General features: G+C 38.9%; 1 protein-coding gene across 1 annotated transcript in view; it reads right to left on the reverse strand.

The window, feature by feature from the left end:
- Positions 1-698: 698 nt before the first annotated feature.
- Positions 699-22,158, reverse strand: part of LOC122797794 (cubilin-like) — a 2,156,354-nt gene continuing 2,134,894 nt past the window's right edge. The window contains 1 exon segment of the mRNA XM_044066315.1: positions 699-872. Coding sequence (XP_043922250.1) covers positions 699-872 — 174 coding nt within the window.

Consider the following 22,158-nt stretch of genomic DNA (forward strand, 5'->3'; position numbering starts at 1 on the left):
GGGTGGTTCTGACTATGCTTAGGTATGTCTCTCCTCATCCATAGGTAGCTGATGATTCTGGTTTACTGCCTAAACAGAATCATGACAATTCTTTATTGATACGTACTGCAAGATCTTCTATAGTTTGTAAGAGAAACTCCAAACTGAATTCTTAGTATTCAAATAATATCTGGTCTACCGAACTGGCATTATAACTGAAAGCCTAACAGTGGCAGTGTTTACAATTGTTTCCCTAGAAAATTCACTAAAATGTATCAGCCTTTTTTCTAACCATTTTTCTTTTTGTTATGCAGTTTTCAGTCTAGTAATAACAAATACACAGAGTTGGTACGGACTGAAGATTTTTTTTTTATTTCCTCATATAAATACAACAATGCATACAACATTTTAAGATTTTTATTGCTTTATAGTCACGACAATAATACTATTTAAGATGACAGCCATAATAAAGAATATACCAAAACCCACCAATATTGTCAACTCTTTGGTATATCGCTATATTAAATATCATTGTGCACAATATTTTCAATTATTTATCCTCCACAAAATTATACAAATAAATTATTTTAAATTCTGGAAATGTAAAAAAAGTGCAATATAATATATGCACTAGTATAAAATATTTGTAAGCGTTCTTAGTACTATAAATTTGCCTTTCATATTAATAACATTTTTACACAAACAGGCTAACAGATAAATCAAACTTTAAACTGCTCAGCAAAACTTTTCTGAAATGTTTCAAATGTACTTGGAGATATAGGTTTCTTAGTGCTCCATGTAAGCCTGAATCCAGAGGGCAATGTGGCATACTCAGCATGGAATTTGATGAATATTTCGTTAGACGAAGAAGTAAAGGGAGCAATATTTGTTTCCTAAAAGAGAAGAAAGCAGGTTACTACATAGCCAGATAAAATATGTTACTACATGGCTTGTTTCTTTCTTTAACTTTGTTGTAGATAACAGTCTGTAAACAGAAGTTATAGTTGGTATGCATAAATGGTAATATTACTAAGTAAAATAAAAACAAATCAGCTTGCCTTGCAGAATGAGAAGCAGAAGGACACATCAAACATTTCCTTTTCAACTGCACTTCTGATAACTACCTGGCTACCAAATTATACCATTCTAAACCATTTACATAATAAACAAATTTAACTTGCAATATTACTTGGTCAGTCCCTTTTTAGATTATTTTTAGTGAATTTATTCCACAAAGTTTAATTGCTGGAATTGCTGGCAAGTTAATGCAGACCTCATGAATTTTGATGGGCATGAGTTCAAATCTGGCCTTGGCTGTTTCTATATATTAGTTTCTTTCTGTTAAACATTTGTTATTATTAATGCTTAGTGATTTCCCTAAATCTGCAGACTGATATAATTTTGGGAGCTATGTCAACAAAATGATGCAGTTTATCCTGTTAAAAGTCTATACCTTTACCTTCTTTTCCATTACAGGAACAGTGGTGGTAATGTTGATGGTGATGGTGTATGTATGTGTTTGTGTGTGTGTGTGTGTGGGGGGGGGTGCACATATCTGTTTTTATTTATTTATTTATGTTTTTATTTTTATTTGACTTTTGTTTACCAGGAGGGTCCGACTGGACTGGACTGGACATGAGGCCCATTTTCAACAGAGGCCCGGGGAGAAAGAGGTGAGGGAAAGTGAGAGGTTATACAGGACCATTATATTTGAGTAGGACCCAGAGATAGAGGCTGGTAAGTAGAAGGTTGACAGGGGAAGTGAGAGAGGTATTGATGTGAGGGTAGGGTGACTAGAGTAGTGGTGAATCAGCCAGGGGACGAACACGTGCAGAGGCAGGTGTTAGCTAAGTGATTTTTGAGAAGTTGTTTGAACTTAGAGGGGTCTGTAGTAGTTAGCATAGGTTGAGGGATAGAGTTCCAAGCCCTGGAGATTCAGTTGGAGTACAGTGAGTCCCCAAAACTGTTATTAGATTTTGTGATTTGTAATAGAGATTTGTCAGGAGTCTAATATTGGAGTAGGGTTGTAGAAGATTTTGAAGTACTGGATATACCTCTCAACCTGGAAACATTAAAAATCTGGGCAAATAGTTATGAAAAGTAGGTACAACTGTCCAAAAATCTGTATACTGATTAACATAAGATTTGCATGCATAATTATGTAACCCCGCCCATTCCAATGGAATTGTGGGATACCAGCATTCAAACGCAAATTGAAAAACAGACAAAATATTAAACACAAAATATAACCAGAACAATAGTGTTTTATTTAGGGTTCCTATTAGAACTCTGAACACTTGAAATGTCGAATGTCATATAGTCGACACCATATGATCGACATTTCAAGAGTTCAAAGGTTAAACATAATGGTGCCATTCAGTGCAGAATGGGAGAATTTCCCTTTTCTGCACTGAAGTGTGATCTCGGACTTGGTATATTTAAGTAGGGGGGTATGAGGTGCAAGGGGGCTTGCCCCCATACCTGCATCGTTAAGGTAAGCTTTTTTTTTTTTTTTTTTTTTTTTTATTAATTATATATTTGAACTTTTAAACTTCAATCATATGTTGTTGAACATATGGGATTTGAAGTTTAGAAAGTTTGAATATATAATATAGACCCTTTTATTTATATTAACATTTGAACTTGTGTAAAACTTTAAACTTGTATAAAACTAAAATGCAATTTTCTTTTATAAAAATAAATTTAACTGCTACATTCATATATAATTAAAATAAATACAATTTGTGCAAAAAAATCAAATGGATTCTAACAACTACTAAACTGGTATAAAATAAAACTAAAATAAATACAAATCAAATTTTTATAAGAAATATATTAACAAATATAGCATTAATGGATGTTATCAACATGGATATTAACAGGGCATGATTATGTCAACTGCCTGTTGGATAGCAACGCACTAGATTCTAAGAAACAGCAAGAGAAGCTTTCTTACAGGAACTGTTTTCATTTACTTCAAAGAAGCCCTCTGACAGGGATGAATATAATCTCCTTGTCAGTCAGATGAACAACATAGGCCAGAATTTGCAAGCAGAAATGAGAGCACTGTGGAAGAAAGATACCCAAACACTTCCAGTATAAGTAGAAGCAACAGGTCTAAAAAAAAGAATTTACAATCATACTTAAATATGCTACCAGTACATACTAGCTCCATATGATTTACAGAAGGAGGCAATTTTGGACTCATTGCGGGTGCTGAAAAGAGCATCCTCAGCGAACATAAAAGACAGAAACAATATAATTTCATGAACTATAATCATACCCTGACTCAGGAATGGAGTCAGTTCCCTTCCTGGTATTAGAAAACCCAAAACACTGTAAAATTATACCAGGTACATGCTAATTGCAACACATGTAACTAGTTGTAAGCAGACTGCAAAACAGAACCTTCAGTGTTAAGTCAGCACTACGATTTTAGACTTCACCTCCACTTCCATTATTGTATAGAAAGACTCTATACAGATAGGATGCACAACACAGAAACAGGCAACATAATCAAAAACAGCTACGTTTTCCTGGGGGGCAGCAACAGCAACCTCCATGCACCCTTTCCTTCTGCTGCTACCTAAACATTTTCAATTTGAATGCAACAGTATTAAATATTTTAATGTACAACACTCCTAATCCCATCTTGACTTTTGCTCTTTTGTGAGTCTGATTTTGTATGTGTGACCTTTTTTTAATTCAGTTTTGAGTGGTTCAGTCTTATACATGGGACCCAGTCTATGTTGTTCCCCCCTATACACAGTCCATACCTCTCAAGCAAAATTCTGGACAATGCCGAAAATGATGGGGGGACAAATAGGACAGATTTTAACTATTGCTCTTACAAACTTAGAAAGTTGACAGAATAATAGGTTTTGCATTAGCATGAATTTTCTGAAGGATGTGGAATCTTAAAACTCAAATGTTTGTTATTATTAACGACTTCAATCCTCAGCTATTTGACAGAAAAGTACAGATTTGAGGAGGAACACAACAAAAATATGAGGCAAAAATCTAGACATTCTGCTAAAAATCTGTACAATTGGGAGGTATGAAATGTTCCTCATACTGAAAACACCTGTCAGCAGCATTATAATCGTATTCCTACACAAACCCCCACAACTAAAAAAAAATAATACAGAAACTTCTACAAAAAAAAAAAAACATATTCAACCTACCTTACAGTAAATACAAAAAGTGTAACTAGGCATGCAAAAAGGATAAATACACTCAAATCCAAATTAATTGTTAGAACAGGTATCGGTTTTACAATATCTTGGTATTCATTGATGGGATGCAGATTGCAAGTGGATAACATGAGTGCAAGATAGAGACTGCTGAATATTTTGTTTATCGAGGGGACAATGTGTAAGGCAGCAAAGACTCTTGGCATGGAATCCAGAGTCTACTAGTAAGGATGGGGAGTAGTGTCTGGTAGTTGTGGTGCAAGGTTTGATTCCCTCAACCTCCACTGCGTAAAGGAAAACTCCACCTTAGAACTCAAAAACATATTTTTTCATTGTATATTTCTCTTAGAGCTAATTTAATGCCTTTGAATCACTCCAAGTGCTTCTTTCGCAATTTTAATGTGTTTCCCTCAAAATGGCAGATGATGGGGCCTGCTTTGGTAACATGATCTTGTTTTCTTGCTTGCATTCCTTCTTGTCAGAATAAATTTCAAGTCCCCTTTATATTAGTCATGCTAGACATAAGGAAGTGGCGCTGTTTTCTCATGCCGTTAAAATAGAATGGCAGGACTATGAAGCACTGTCATCTAAACACACCTTCTGTAACAGAGCCACTTCTTTGTTTCCCTGACTGAGCTTCATTTATGTGTCTGTCAGAGCTTGTTCTATGCTATACATAGCTGTTAGCTACTTCCAGAAAAAGAAAGTAGGTAAATAACACGTTTTTGTAAGGGGAGTCTTTTGTAGTCCTAAAGGAAGTGACAGACCTTCCCCTACACTCTCATGCTGAGGTGTGAAAACTCACTGCAATAAATGATTCTTCCTGTATCATAAGTAGGACTCCAAATTAAGTCTGTCTGCTACTTCCCAATGCCTTCAGCGGAAAGTTTTTTTCTCTCTCATGAATGATGCAGGATTAAAATGTGCTTTACTAGTTTCTTAATTATTTCTGTTATGTTCACCCTCCTTTTTTACTATTTCATATGTATTTATACTTTAGTAACCGGGAACATGAACTGGTCCTAGGATTATTTTTAGCCATGACTTGGGCTACACTGGCAAAATATTAAATGGACTTTGCAATACAAAGGAAAAAAAAAATACTGACATAAAAGACACTGCCCAAGACTGCACACGCAGCACATAGCCAATGTATGACAGTGAACAAGTAAATTTACAGGATGTGTACATTAATAATGCTTAACTATACTGTGTTATTTATTATAAATAATGAATTGTATGCACACATATTGCACAGAAACACACACGCACACAGACACACACACACACACACACATATATATATATATATATATATATATATATATATATTAGTATGTGGGTGTATATGTGTATAAAGTCATGTGTACAAAAACATATGTATCTGTGTATAATAGAGAATATATGCCTGTGTGTGTACTTCATATCCTTTCAAGAAAAACAAAGCAAAAATGGAAATTTTGTGTAACTGTATATCTGTGTCTACACATAAAAAAAGACACACACACACACACACACACACACACACACACACACACACACACACACACACACACACACACACACAGATATATGTATGTATATATATATATATATATATATATTTATTTATATATATATATATATATATATATATATATATATATATATATATATAAAAAATGTGTATGTGTGTGTGAATAAAAATGTATGTAGCATAGTAATGTCTTTTGGCTTTTCCCAGTTAGGGGTCACCACAGTGAAACTCCGATCTGCTAATAATTGGCAGTGGATTTATACGGTGCTGAATTGCCAGCCCAACACCCAACCTTCAAAGAAGGCACATCCATTCACGCACGCACCTACCTGCATGTCTTAATATGTCACTCGACCATGGGGAGGACGTGCAGACTCCGCATAGAAGGCACTCCAGCCGAGAATCGAATGGGAGAACCTCTTGCTGTGAGGTGACAATGCTATGTAGAGTACTATATGTGGGATGCAGTACTGTGTTTAAATGCACGTCTTACTGTGTGTGTGTGTGCATTTAAATACAGTTAAGTAATTCTGATTTCCTTTTCTTAGTGTTTTAATGCAACAGCACGTAGTACATGTATGTTAAAGTAAATTCAGCTGTATATTATGGTTGCCATTAATTAACACATTTCCTTTGTAGACTAGAAAATGCTCATGCACCTTAACAATGTAAAGATTGACTCAAAGTCAGTGTGAATCACTTACACTAGATCTTTGTGTACCAGATTTGCATCCTTCTCTGGGAGGATGTCACAAAAACATTTTTAGACCTTTTTATGAAAAGTATCAGTACACAATAGCTGTCAACTGTACAGATTTTCACAGAATGTCCAGATTTTTGCCTCATATTTTTGCTGTGTTTCTCCTAAAATCTGTACTTTTTTGACAAACAGCTGAGGATTGAAGTCATTAACTAATGCCAAACATTTGAGTTTAAGACTCCACATCCTTCAGAAAATTCATGCTAATGCAAAATCTATTATTCTATCAACCTTCTAAGTTTGTAAGAGCAATATTTAAAATCTGTCCCTATAGGGTTGCCATCTGTCTCTTTTTCTGCAGTTCTGGCCTGGGGGGGCTTGAAAATGGTAAATGCATTAATACTTTACAAGAAAAAATATTTTAAGACTTTTCTGTAAATGTCACATAAATCTTTGATACTACATTTAAGTTAACTTAACACATAAACTATTATAAATAGCCAACATTTGAAGCTTAGCATTTCAATACTGTGTTGCTGCTTATGTAAATTTGTCAGAAGAGTTGGCAATTGCCTTTAAACCCCTGACTGATCTAATCGCTTTGTTTTGCTGTGAAAAGGGAGTGTTACGTTCTCCTCCTCTCTGCAATAAAACAGTGGAAAACAGTTCCACAGCTTTCTGCCTTTTTCATATCCTGACACTAGCAGGATTATTTGTCTATCTAAGATTGACAGCAGTACCTGACAGGGTAAACTACAAATTTGACTGTGTGTATGATATGTCATGCAGGTGGAGATGAACTCCTCTGCAAAGTATGTGAAAAGATGAGCTTAAAAAAAAGTAGGTGGGCTTTCTCTTCCTTTGACTCCAATGCAAGGAAATAAAAGGTTTAAAAAGTACAAGCATGTCTCTGGTACCTACACAATGTTGGAACCATATTGTAGGGAGAAAAGAAACTTAAAGATTAAGTTAAACTGTAGGAGAGGGTGAAGTTTTCCTTTAACTGTGTGACTCTGAGCAAGTCCCTTAGCCAGACAACACTCCATGGCTAAGTCTGAAAATGGATCATGGAGATCCGTACTCTACCCCAGAAAACAAATGCAGATCAATACAAAATTAACTATTTTCTCTCTGGCTTGCTTTAGGTATCCACCATTGTGTTTTTTTTAATCCTGCATTGCTTATGTGCAAATCTACCAAGTCAGAAAAAAAGTTTTGTAAGTACGCTGCAATGAAATGGAGCCAGGGTATAGACTTTTCACCCGAAAATACAGGTGTTTGCAGGCATGTTAATTCATGAAAGGAACCCCCACCAACACACACACCATATCTCAGTCTCAACCTCTTACCCTCTTACCACAAGAAATCTGGACAAAGCCAAAAATAATGAGGGTTCAAAGGCCCAAAAATAGGAACAGATTTTAAATATTGCTCTCATAGTTTTACAAAGTTGCTAAAATGACAGGTTTTGTGTTAGCATGCATTTTCTGAAGGCTATAAAGTCTGACACCCAAATACCTGTCTTTATTTAGTAACTTCACTTCAGTCCTCGATTTGCCAGAAAACCACTAATGTTATAAGGAACAGACTGAAAATATAATGCAAAAGTTTGGGCATTCTGCAAAAATCTGGACAGTTGAGAAGTATGATTGATAACTAACATAAATCTTACTGAATGACTGTCCAGCCTGAGACAGTTAAATACAAGGTAAGTACTTTTAATTTTCCATTAAAATCGTAATAGCTAGAAGTAAAATTAATATTTTGCTTTGCACCCAGCCACACCAGTGAGTGTCTTGGCTTACACTGTGAGAGGATGCTGTTAACACACACACCGCTAACACTAGCATTAGCGAGAACTGCTGCTGCTGAAAATCATTTCATATTTATACAATAGCAGCATAGCAATAAAAATAAAACTAAAGCACACCATCAGCTGGTGGCACTGGTGGGTAGAAAGAACCTTTTACCTTGAGGAGCCAGAGGAACTAGTAGACAATGAGATACATTTTCTCATTTTCTCTCTGGAGACAGTGTGCAAACTAAGCAAAATAAGTTAGATGCTGGCCTGGAAATGGACCGGTCTGACTCTGCAGCTGCTCAATTGCTGCATTTAACTTAAATAGTATGGATGAGCTGTACAGTACGGTACCTTAACTACTACTTGCTTGCTGCTCCGAGTCCGTATTAATTTATTTTAAAAGAAACAAAAAAATAAAATACAGCTTGAGAAATTTGAGAGTTTCATCTTCCACATCCCAGTTCGCTGGTCTGACACCATGTGCTGCTGCTGACTGCTGCTACTTTAAATCCAGGCAATTGGTTACCAACAGCAAGTAGAACATAGAAAAAAGTAAACAGAGTACAGACACACCCCTCAAGCCCTCAGCAGAATTCCAACAGGTTGGCAGTGTGCCTCACGAAGCTGACGTCATTGTTCATGCCCTGCACATGACACCAGCAACAACTTCATCCAAAAAAGAAAATTTGAAAAAAACATCTGGGAAATTTGGGAATTGAGGGGGCCACTCGGGAATTCATGGCACCCCATTATTTTGCCCTCAAAACTTTTAAATACCAAGGAATTCAGTATGGATGACAGGTCTGGTGCTGGGCACTTATCAGGTTGATATATAATATTATGGACAGCTGTGAGTTGGGTAAAGGATAGAAGATTGGGCAGTTCTAACCAGTTGGTATCTATATGGTGAGTTGGTGGCAAATCTAGCAATCTTGTTGTAGCAGGCTTCTAGTTTGGTTAGGCCCACTTTCTTAAGATTGGTGAAGATAGGAGAGGCATATAGTAGGGTAGATAGTAGGTGGGTCCCAGCAATAGATTGTCTGGTGGAGTTGGTGAGGTATGGTTTGACACTGTATAGGGAGTCAATTTTTATGTGCTTTTTTAATGGTTAGGGATACGTGTTTGTCAAATATCATGCTATTATCTATAGTGACTTGGAGCAGTTTTGTATGAGAGACTGGTTCAACTGTAGTATTGTTTGATGAATAGATAAGTAAGGAGGATAGCGATCGGGGGTTTTGTTATTAGAAAAAAGCATTTGTTTAGTTTTTGGGGAACTGAGAATTAACTGATAGTTTGAGAGCCAAGATTCAACTGCTGTGAAGGATTGTTGGGTGATTTCTTGGAGTTGTGGAAGGGAAGGTGCAGCACAGATCAGGGTGGAGTCATCTGAATACTGTATGATAGTGGAGAGTTGAGTAGCAGCATGGAGATGATTGGTGAAGATAGTGAAGAGGAGTGGATCTAGGATTGAGCACTGTGGAACCCCTACTGTGGCAGCTAGTAGGGGTGGAGATCACATTACCATTTGGCAGCTTGTTATTGGTTAGATAGGTAGTTGTAAAATCACGTGAGGGCAGTTTGGGTTGTATTTAGTGTTGAAGGTTCATTAAGGTGCTTTTGGTGGGAAAATGAGTCAAATGCCTTGGACATGTCTAGGAAGATGTAAGAAACTAGTTATCCATTACTTCTGAATTGGTTTATTGTGTTGGTGAAACTTAATAGGGCGGTAGTAGTACTGTGACTGGGTCTAAAGCCATGTTGTGTATTGGTTAGTACGTTGTTGTGCAGTAGGTAATTCATGAGTTGTAAGAGTATACATCTTTCCAGAATTTTAGACAGTGGGGACAGTACTGCTATTGGTCTGCAGATGGAGAGTTCAGTGGAGGCTCCACCCTTATGCAGGGGGATGATGTAGGATATTTTCCACAGTTTGGGTACATATTGTTCTGTGATGGATCAGTTGATCAGAATAGAGACAGGATAAGAGATATTACCGGCTGCTATTTTCAGGTATACACTGGGTAGTTCATCAGCGGTGAGAGATGTGGTTTTAAGTTTGTTGAGCATTTTTTATGGTACTGGTTTGGACTGGATTGAGTGAGAATGCTTTGGTGGTTTCATCAGCTCCTTTAGGTATAGATAGGCGAGTATTGCTATTATTTTTGGCTAATGCTAGTATGGACCTGACAAAAAATATGTACTAAACTGGGAAGCTATACTGTCTGTAGTGTTTGTAGTTGTAGGGCCAGGAGTTGAGGATCGGCCAGGTTGTTGTTGTTTTTTGGCAGTCCAGAATTTTTGTGGATTTTGTTGATACTTCTGTTGTATGATAGTATGTTTTCTTATCATTCTTGATCAATTTTTTTGACTTTATTTCATAGTTCCTAGTAATAATCTAGAGTGACATGTTTTTTGTTAGTCTAATATTGTTTCCAGGCTTTATCTCTGAGCTTGAACAATTGTTTGGTGTCTTTTGTTAAGCATGGTATGTAGTTTGATGTTACCCTGACATTTCTAGTAGGTGCTAGGCTATTTAATATGTCTAGGAATTTCTTGTTAAAGTATTGTATGGCAGAATCTAGATGGAGTACTTTTAGTGGGGACCAGTCACAATGCTGGAGAATGGATATAAAAGTGTGGATGAGAAAAATTTTTTGTTGTTGCGAATTTGTCTGTATATATTTCTTGGTGGATGCAGGTGTTGTCTAATTAGATAGTTAGGTAGATGGCCACTGAGGCTATCAGGGAGGCAGCCTGACTGGTAGGCTAATGTAGGTTTGTTGGTTGGTGTTCCTGCTAGTATAGACTGTCTGTTACTGTTTTTGTCTATTCTCATTGGGGATTATATTATCTGAGAGAATCTCTACAGGTTGGCAAAGTTTGAGGAGTTATCTGAGAAACAAGTTAGCCAGTCAGTATTGATGTCTCCCATTATTATTCTTTCCTGATTAAGTGTTAGGGATATCCAGTGTAGAAAGTCTTTAATTAAGGAGAGGTTGTTACCAGGAAGGATGTAAATAGCTGTAAAGGTTATGCATTTACTGGGATTAACTATGAGATGAGTAATTAATATTTTGGCCTTGTTGAGTACTGGAGATTCTAGTAGTAAGGTTTCTAGCTTGAGTGTATTTTTATAGAGCATGGCTATGCCTCCACCATTTTTGTGGGGTCTGTCTAGTTTATGGATGTTATAGCCTGGGGCTAAAATTTCATTAAAACTTATCTGAGGTTTCAACCAGGTTTCAGTCAAGACTACTATGTCTGGGGGAGTAGAGTGAGAGAGAAGCATGAAATTCGTGCATTTTGTTGACTAGACTCCTAATATTTATGTTAATAACTATAAGTTAGATCCATTATGGGACAGGTTAGTGCTGTTAAGGGAGTGTGTATTGGGTGGTGTGTGGTGGTGTAATTTATTGGTTTTAGGGCCCGGATTTGGATGGATGTCTCTGCTATGTTTGAGGTGAGATATTAGGTGTAGGAATTGTTTTGTGTCTGAGAGCCAGTGCAGTACATTTACGGGCTAGATAATGAATGGTGTGCTGATGTGCATATCTGTGGATAAAGAATTCAATTTTGGTGATATTAAAGAGGGTTAGTGCTATGGCAGTATTTATATATGTAGTGTGATGCATTAATGGCATTGTGCAGATGGGGAGGAAATTTTTGTGATTGTGATAGGATGTTAGATAGAAGGTTGCAATTAGGAGCATTATGAGAGGAGTATGCAGGAGTAACATTGTGGGAGATAGGCTGTTGAGAGTTCTATTTAAGTTGGGGTGTTGAGGGTGATTTAGATGTATGGTTAGAAGTATTTAAGTAGTTATGGTTTAAGGGTAGTAGAACAGGGAGAAGTGTGTTTGTGGTGCTTATTGCAACAGTAGTGGGTGGTTATGATGTGTGGCTGGTGATTGGATAATTAAGGTTTGGTGGGTGTGGTTATGGTTAAGATAAATGTAGCAGTAGTGGGTTGGGTTGGAAACAGGGGTAGGGTAGGGGAACGGAGTGCATGGAGCCACCAGAAAATCAATCAGTGCAACAGTATGGAAAAGGTAAGTAAAATTTATAGTTATAAATTAAATCAGAGCTGTCACTAAAGGCAAAAATACAAGTATAGCAAGGTGTTAGGTATAGGTGTAGGAGAATGCTACAAATGTAGCTCATGGAGGACTGTATATATAACTGAATCACAATATGCTGTGGAAAGAAAAACAATGTAATCAATAATGTAGATGCTTTAAAGGGAAGAGAGGAAAATAAATAGGGCTGTGTTACTATTGTGGGAGGGAGGAATCCTCAAGTTGTGTGCCTGCCAGAGAGCTGGTAACTTGTAGTGTGCACTGAGCACCACTATTACTGCAACTGTGTAAGTAATTTAATTAAAATAAACAGAACCCGTACTTTTTTATCATGTTGCAGGTTAGAGCAGGGTGCAGTTTGAAGTTTTGGAGAACAATGATTGCCATGCTGGATCTAGTTAAAGATCCAGTATCATTCAGGAAGTAAAATTAAGGTTTGTAGTGTTGAGGACTGCTTTCCTACCAGGCCAAATGAGGAGCTAGCAGACTAATAAAAAAGAGAAGACAGGTAATATCAGAGGGGGTTTAGCAAGTAGTGTAAAGTTCAGAAAGGTTATGCCAAAACTAATGAAGAGAAGGTGGAATATGGAAAGGAGGGGTTTTAGTACAAGGTAGAGAATGTTAGTCAGAGTAACAGGAGAGTCGTGAGCCAAGAAAGTAGTTAGGGAGCAGACACAGTACTCAGAGTAGTTCAAGCAGACAATGTATAAAATTACATAAAGGAACAGCCGCACGTACCACACATTATAAAATACTTATAGTCACTAAATATGCAGCAACATAAATTTAAATGCACTAAGAGGTAGAGGTGTTACAGAAATAACTATTTAACCATACATTATATAATGTTTATAGTCACTAAATATGCAGCAATGTAAGGTTAATGCACAATCTAAGAGGTAGAAATGTTACAGGAATAACTAACATTGGTATAACGAGTTCAAGTGAGAGCTGAGCTAAACAGAAAAACATGTATGAGACTGAGCTAATCTCACAACAGCCGTTGCAGTACTGAATGTAAACCAAACACACAAGCTCTTTAAAAATACATTAAACAGGATAGATAAAATAGAAGTGAATTAACAGATCATATTGGCTAACTCTTTTTAATTTGAAAACAGGAACAGGCAGAATCAGCAATTAAACAGGAATTCTATTTCATTTGAAAAACAGGTACAAGTAAAATCAACAATTAAGTGGTATACACTTGGGAAATATAACGTAGTACCTGTGCAAGGATGCAAACACAGAGGATCTGCATTGAGAACCTGTTAATTCATTTTATTTTTAACCAATGCAATTGATTTCTTTTATAGCCTTTTTATGTGAAACTCTACTGAAAAGGATCTCTTTGAGCACATTTGAACTATCCCAGTAAACAAAAATAAAGTTTGTGTGTGTATTCTTGGCTCCACAAAGTGTGCTCTTCACTTTTTCCCTTAGAACTGATCTAGTTCTCATAATAAACAGACTATTCCTACTCTAAAGCCTGGCACTTGCTCACTAAAGCAATTATATAAGTCAGCACTAAAAAATTAAAAGCACTACACCCTCACAAACTCCCCTTGAGTACCTTGTTCCCCATTGGCCCTTTTTTCAGTTATAAAGGAATTCCCAATACTATTCTAGCATGTCCAAAGGTCAGTTGTCAATCTCCTCTCTGGTCCAGCTGGTGAATCTGGGAATCTTGAGGCAATGTTACAACTGCCTCATGTACACAGACAACTCTCTCCTCCTCCCAACAAATTCCAACACATGTGAGAGATGCAACCATATAGCCAAACTGGAGGCTAAGCTCTCTCAACTCAGTACTGGCGTAACCAGTCAGGAGGAGAAGGAAACCACACTCACTACAATTCCAGTCTCACATAGACCTACCATGACAGCAAACCAAACACATAAACACACAAAACATACTGAGGCTCTAAATAAAAATCTGCCTAAGCAGCAGAGAACTCCAAAGCAGACACCCAAGCAACCGCTACCCCAAAACAAAACACGTGCATCACATAGCTCACAAAGCCAGTGTGCCAAACAGTCACGGCCCTTAAGGCTAAACAACACACCTGATACACTTGTAATAGGTGACTCTATCGTCAGGCACACTGACGTCCCGCTCACCAGGCTGAACAAGGAGAAGGTCACGGTGAGTTGCCTGTCAGGCGCTAGGATCCACCACATAACACAAGCACTCAGGTCACTCCAAGGCAAGTACAAATATGATTCAGTCATTGTCCATGCTGGTGTGAATGACCTGAGACGTACCTCCCTGGACTACATGAAAAGAGACATAGAAGAGCTCTCTGAGCATGTAGCCCAGGCCGGTATGACCCTGACCTTGAGTAGCATCTTACCCTCACCAAGAATGATGCCACAATATGAAGACAAGATGATCAATTTCAACAATTGGCTTAAGTATTGGTGTCATTCAAAGTAGATCCAATGCCTGTCAGCCTGGGATGACATGCTCGATAAGCCACGATGCTTCGTTAGGGACGGCTTGCACCTGTCACCTCTGGGCTTTCGGATATTGGCAAAGGTTCTTGCACCCCCATAGTGCCTTTTTTAGGCAAGGCTCAAAAGACAAACCCACCTCCATAGGTATCACAAGGGATAAGAAACTAAGAGTAATGCTACTCAACACCAGAAGTCTAAACCTCAAGATGCATGCACTCGAAACTCTCCTTAGCATGGAGAACATCGATATCTGTACAGTAACAGAAACCTGGTTCAAGTGTCCCGAGAGCACCCCAGCACTACCAGGTTATACCACATACCATGCTTTTTGGCCCCAAAACTTGGACTGAACCACAAAAGGAGGGGGAGTATCAATATTCATCAAAGATACCCACACCTCCATGTTGGTGGCACACCACGAAGCATCAGAGACTATCCATGTGCAACTAACAGTGGGTAAAACTGCCTTCCAGTTTATAGTCTGCTACAGAACACCCTCCCAAACCCAGGAACCCCACTCGGCCTTCCTGAGAACACTGGAAAATATGAAGGTCTCTCCAAACACCATTATATTGGGCAACTTCAACTACCCAAACATAGACTGGGAGCATTACTCTAGCTCCAACACCCTAGCCCAAAGGTTCCTAGAATTTATAAACTCAAATGCTATGGAACAACTTGTTACCACTTCCACAAGAGGGGAAAACATACTGGACCTAATCATCACCAACATGGGGACTCTATGCTCCAGACCAGAAGTGTATCCCTCACTGGTAAGATCAGACCATAAACTAATCTCACTGGATTTTCACATCCCGACCCCACCCCCTTCCCAGAAAACCACAGTGAAAAACTTCTCTAAAGCAAACTTCACACTCCTCAAACCAAGGTGGAATCCTTCAAAGCCCCCAGGCCTGTGGAAAATACAGCCCAGACCGCAGAATCCTTTATAAATGCATTCTATGAACACCTTCAGGAATGCATGGATCATGCAATCCCAAATAAAACCAAGACCCAATCCTCCAAAGGCAGGCGTCCTGTCTGGTGGACCCCAGCCATAAACAAACTATACAATAGAAGGATGAAGCTACTGACATGATAGAGCAAAATCCCAAAAAGGGAAGGCATCTCTGATCAGTATTATCAAAAAACTACGGGCACTCATAAAATCGTCTAAGGCCAGCTTCGAGAGAAAAACTGCACAGGACACTAAGGATAATCTCAAGGCTTTCTTTAGTTATGTTAGGAACATGGGTGGGAATTCCCAGATATGCTCAGAATTAGTCCAAAATGACAAAAAATACACCGAACCCACAGACATTGCCAACATCCTAGCTGACAGGTTCAGCGCAAACTTCTCCTCCCCCCCCCACCAAAAGGGCAAATATCTATCCCAGCAGAGTGCTGCCCTCCTGACATCTCAGATGCTCAGGTAAGAGCTGCCCTCTCCAAAGCAAAAAACACAGCATCAATGGGGCCAGACGGTGTCCCGGGCTGCGTCCTACATGAACTCCAAGAAGAGCTAAACCCAAACATAAAACTATGGTTCAAGCTCAGCCTTACTATAGGATATGTACCCAGAGAGCGGCGTACAGCAACAGTGGTCCCTCTCCACAAAGGTGGTGCCTCAACGGATCCTGGAAACTATCGCCCCATAAGCCTGACTAGCTTGGTCTGCAAAGCTATGGAAAGGATCATCATGGACCTCATAAATAAAGATATTGGGGACCTACAGACACTGGATCCTACCCAGTTTGGCTTTGTTAAGGGCAGATCCTGCCTCTTAAACCTGGTCGATTTCTTTGAAACAGTCACCAAGGCCATTGATGAGGGGAAGGTGGTCCAGACAGCCTACCTGGACCTCGCAAAAACCTTTGATACAATACCCCACTCGGGCAATATAGATAAGCTCACCAGCTTAAATATAAACCTCTATGTCACTAGATGGGTTGCAAACTGGCTCAAGGACAGAACCCACATGGTTAAAATTGCTGGAGCCATGTCAGACTCCAAACCAGTTACAAGTGGCGTCCCACATGGCTCAGTCCTGGGACCTCTCTTGTTCGGTATATATTTCTATGAGGTACAGGCCAACATGGAAGGACTGTGGCTGACCAAGTTCGCAGATGACTGCAAACTAGGCGCCATAATCCACTCTCCAGCTGACACAAGCATCCTACAAAAGGGCTTCATAGAAACAGACAACTGGTGCCAGAGCCATAGCCTCAAGCTAAACGCCAAAAAGTGTATAGTCATCCCCTTTGGCAAAAACAAAGTGCCCACAAATTACCACTTAGGTGGTAATCCATTAAGTACAGAAGAAGTAATTAGGGACCTGGGGACCCAAGTTGATAGCAATCTCTCATTTGAAAACCACGTGGCCAAAGTGGTTAGAAAAACATTTTATATAGCCCACCTAATCATGAAGGGATTCACATCTAGATCAGGGGAGGTCATCGTGCCTCTTTACTCATCCCTCATCAGGCCCATAATTGAGTACAAAGCCCCTTTTGGGATGTACCTTACCAGACACCTGCAACAACTGGAAAGTCCCCAAAAGTACTTCACCAAGAGGATCAATGGGCTCAAACAGATGCCATATGCTGCCCGGTTAAAGAAACTCCAGCTCTACTCAGTGGCATACCGCCTGCTCAGAGGTGATCTTTGCCTGACGTATAAAGCCATGTCCAATCCGGAATTAATGGACATGCTGCACCTCAGAAAATCCAAATCCCATCGAGCTACGCGCTCGAGAGACTTGAACCTCAGCACTGAAATAAATAGGACATGCTGGAGGGACAGATTCATAACCCAGAGGCTCCCTTCACTCTGGAATAAAATCCCAGTCCAGGTTAGGCAGAGTCCCTCATTGACTCTCTTCAAGAGGAATCTTGATGAGTGGATGGGAGATTGTAGGTTTACCCCGGGTATCACTTCTGTGTCACTATTAGACAGAGGCACAGTATACTAACCTCAAAAAAGGGCATAGCAAAATTCATTTAAAATGGGTGGCGAAAGCCAAACACACTCTGGCTAGGCTTATAAATGCCCTAGGGCAGATAGCCTAGTATGAACCTATGTGCGATATATATATATACACACACACACACACACACACACACACACATATAATATATATATTTTTTTTTTATGTGTATGTATGTATATATATCTATATCTATATATATATATATATATATATATATATATATATATATATATATATATATATACACATATACATATACATACATACATATATATATATATATATATATAAGTATAATGTGGTGCTGCGGTAGCCTTGTCGCCTCACAGCAAGACATTGTCCTGTTCGATTCTCAGCTACAGCGTCTTCTGTGTGGAGACATGCATGAATGGGCGTACCTTCGTTGAAGGTTGTGCGTCAGGGCCGGCAACTTGGCACGTAAAAATCTACTGTGGTGACCCCTAACAGGGAAAAGCCGAAAGACACAAAAAAAAAATCTCTGTGCGTAAATATATACATATTTCACACACAAGCACACACACACATATATATATATATATGTGTGTGTGTGTGTGTGTGTGTGTGTGTGTGTGTGTGTGTGTGTGTGTGTGGTCCGCCTGTTGTCTAAAAGATGTTTGTTCAACATCTGTTTAATCACACGCATATGGTTGACTAAACAAGTGGTTGACAGGTGTGTAAGACTGCACAGTTCTTAGGATGGGGAATATGCCCTTTCTGCAATATTGTACAATCCCACAGTATATATTATTAGCAGGGGGTATGAAGGACATAGTCCCCCAGATAGGGGTTGCAGATGGACACAGCACCATATATAGGAGTTGCAGGGGGGATGTTTTACTTTATGTTTTGCATGTGCCAAGGTTGGTTCATGCAGCATGCATGGTAGTGTGTTAATAATTTGTGAATTTGTATTGTTGATGTTTTGTAGTCGATGTATGCAAGGTGGATGTATGAGTGTCTTAATGGAAGTGAGTATATGCACACAGGAACACACACACACACACACACACAGATTTACATATATATATATATATATATATATATATATATATATATATATATATAGGTTCATAGGTTCATAGGTAGGTACTAGGCTATCTGCCCAAGGGCATTTATAAGCCTAGCCAGAGTGTGTTGGCTTTTGCCACCCCATTGATTAATTAACTGAGCCTCTGTCAAGCAGAGCCAATGAAGTGATCCCAGGGGTGTATTTCTGTTAGCCATCCACTCGTCAAGGTTTCTGTTAAAGAGTGTTAGTGAGAGGCTCTGCCTGATGTAGTTAGAAAATGTGTTCCAAAGCATGGGGAGTCTCTGTGACAGGAATCTATCCCTTCAGCATGTTCTATTTATTGTTGTGGCGAGATTTAGCTCACTAGAGCGCATGGCTCACAGCGACTTGGATTTCTTTAGGTGGAGCATGTCCATTAATTCTGAGTTGGGCATGGCTTTGTAAGTCAGGCAGAGATCACCTCTGAGTAAGCAATATGCCACTAAGTACAGCCGGAATTTTTCAGTCGGGCTGCATAGGACATATGTTTGAGGCCAGTAATCCTCTTGGTGAGGTGCTTTTGTGGTCTTTCCAGCTGTTGGAAGTGTCTTGTGAGGTACATCCCAAATGGGGCATTGTACTCTATGATGGGTCTGATGAGTGATGAGTAGAGGGGCACTATGACCTCTTTATTTCTAGATGCATACCCTTTAGTAATTAGATGGGTCACATAGAAGGATTTCCTAACAACTTTGGCAATATGATTGTCAAAGGAGAGATTACTATCTACCTGGGTCCCCAGATCTCTTATTACCTCTTCTATATTAAGGGGGCTGCCACCTATGTGGTAATTCATGGATGTTTTGTTTTTCCCAAACAGGATGACTATGTATATATATATATATATATATATATATATATATATATATACATACACACACACATTGATTTTATATATATATATGTATATATATATATATATATATATATATATATATATATATATATATATATATATATATATATATATATATATATACATATATATATTTTTTTTTTGTATAGTTAAATCTGTCTTTTTTTCCAGAGATCCGCATGGTGCACTTGTAAAGGTGGCAGTTAGTGCAGAAGACTACAGCTCTGAGCTGTTAATGAGCTTCTTCCTGTGCCATGGTGCAGGGTTTGATTATTTTCACTTGTATTTGCTTTGAGTGTGACTCTGAGCAAGTCACTTAACCAGACAGTGCTCCAGAATTGCCCTTAAAAGGGAAAAGTTGTTCCCAGTAGACTAACCCAGGCAACAAATAGATAAAATAAATAAAAAAAGCTTCTGGTTGTCATGTTGCCCTGCATTCCATGATACCCTGCACAAATGCCACAACAAGAGACCCTTGAGGTCTTGTGGCCTGTTACCTTCTTAAATGCCCAATACTGATGAGGCAAAGCAAAACCCTGTTGTATAAGAAATGTGTTCTCTTGCCACACCCCATTATGGATAACACTGTCTCCAGAAATGTGTTCAGTGGTGTATCCAGTGGTATAGCTGAGTCTTATATCATGGCTTGAATGGATGCGGGCTTACATACCACATGAATTCCTTAAACTTGCATGAAGGAATACACTAATCAGATTTTACTCTTGTTAATAATTTTGTGTCAGAGTTTTTGTCACCATCCCTGAAGTATTAATTTGAAATGAAAATCCTAAATTCTTTACACAGTGCATTGAGAAATCTAACCAAGATTTACATTAGCAGTTTGTACTAGAAAAGGAGGTTATGACTTTACCATAACACTGGATCTTCATTATCCCACTCTGCCCACCTCTATTAATGGGTTATCCGCTCTTCTGGTGGATTCAGGTTGATATATTGTGCAAAATCTTAAATCCAAATTAATGGCCAAGGCAACTTGTTCATTATATTCCGTCATGTTATCAAAGTTCAGTATCCTGTAATGACGCTGTGTTGTTGCCGATCCATCTTGTCTATGACACTAGTTTCATTTTCCAAAATATTTGAAGCAAGATCTGAGACACTTGCTGTAATAGGTGCAAGACACTTCTTCTTCTTTCGGCTTTTTCTCAGTTAGGGGTCGCCACAGCAGATCACCTTGCCCACTCATGATTGGCAGTGGAGTTTTACGGTGTCGAGCTGCGAGCCCAACCTTCCACAGAAGGCACACACATGCACACACTCACACCTAGGGCCAATTTAAAGTGTTCAATCCACCTGCTTTGGGATGTGGGAGGAAACCGGAGCACCCGGAGGAAACCCACACGACCACAGGGAGAACATGCAGACTCCGCACAGAAGGCACCCAGCTGAGGATCAAACCGGAGAACCTCTTGCTATGAGATGGCAATGCTAACCACAGCACCACCGTGGCCATCTATAGGTGCAAGACACTATGGTTTATAATTTCCAGTCTCGTTCATTTTACTGTTTTTATGGACTGGTGTTATGAACAGTTTTTTCCATGTATCTGGTACCATCCCTAAGTGAAACAACTTATTACATACTGCAAACAAGATAGGACAAAGGTCTTCTCAGTACTGCTGGTATATAATCTGGTCCCATGTCATTTTCAGACAGATAAAAGACAAATAGGATGACTGAGAGGGTGTAGAAAGTGCGACCACTGAACACTGAAGGTCTACTGAAACACTATCACGTAAAATTTGTCATGAGGGACTAGAGTGTTTATGGCTGTCATCATAGCTAATACTTAAAGAGTCAGAAAAGCAGAAGGGCAGGTCATCTGATGGAGCTTTGAAATGAGAACCCTGACCAGAGAAGTCTGTCATTTGGAAATTTTGCAATTTTTAACCTCATGTTCAGCTTGTATCCTAAAAACATGGGATACCGTGAGTGCTCCAGCTTACATTTTCTAAGATTTATGTAAATGCCCAAGGACAGACACAAACAAAGCAAACAGCCACTTCTGAAATATGGTAGTCTCTTTTGTTGTGGTCACAAGGAGACAATTGTTTAGGTATAAGAAAACACAGATCCGTTTCAGCATGAGAAGAACTGCTAGTACTGACATGCACTTGGTAAACACCTGGTGGGGGGCTGTGGTGAGACTGAAAGGTAAGGTTCAGAACTAGTAATCAATAGCTCTGAGTAAGCACACATACCTTCTGAGTGACCTGGCTGTCTTGATGTGGAAATAAACATCCTGAAGATCTATCAAGCACATAATGCTTGCCTCTAGTAAGCAAAGGATGATTGAGTACACTGCGACCACCCAAAACTTTGTCTTTTTAACATAATGGCTTGACCACTTAAATCTAAAATTGATTTAGGTCCTTTAACTTCTTGAAGCTAAAAAGAACTTGCAATAGACACCAGGCCCTTTCTGGTCTGGTCTGGTGGGCCCTCTTGGATATCTCTTTTTTGGAGTTGCTGAGAAAGCTCTGGAATTGCTATTG

The sequence above is a fragment of the Protopterus annectens genome, chromosome 3.part1 (assembly GCF_019279795.1).
Source record: "Protopterus annectens isolate FY-2018-M chromosome 3.part1, PAN1.0, whole genome shotgun sequence".
Taxonomy (NCBI): Eukaryota; Metazoa; Chordata; order Ceratodontiformes; family Protopteridae; genus Protopterus; species Protopterus annectens.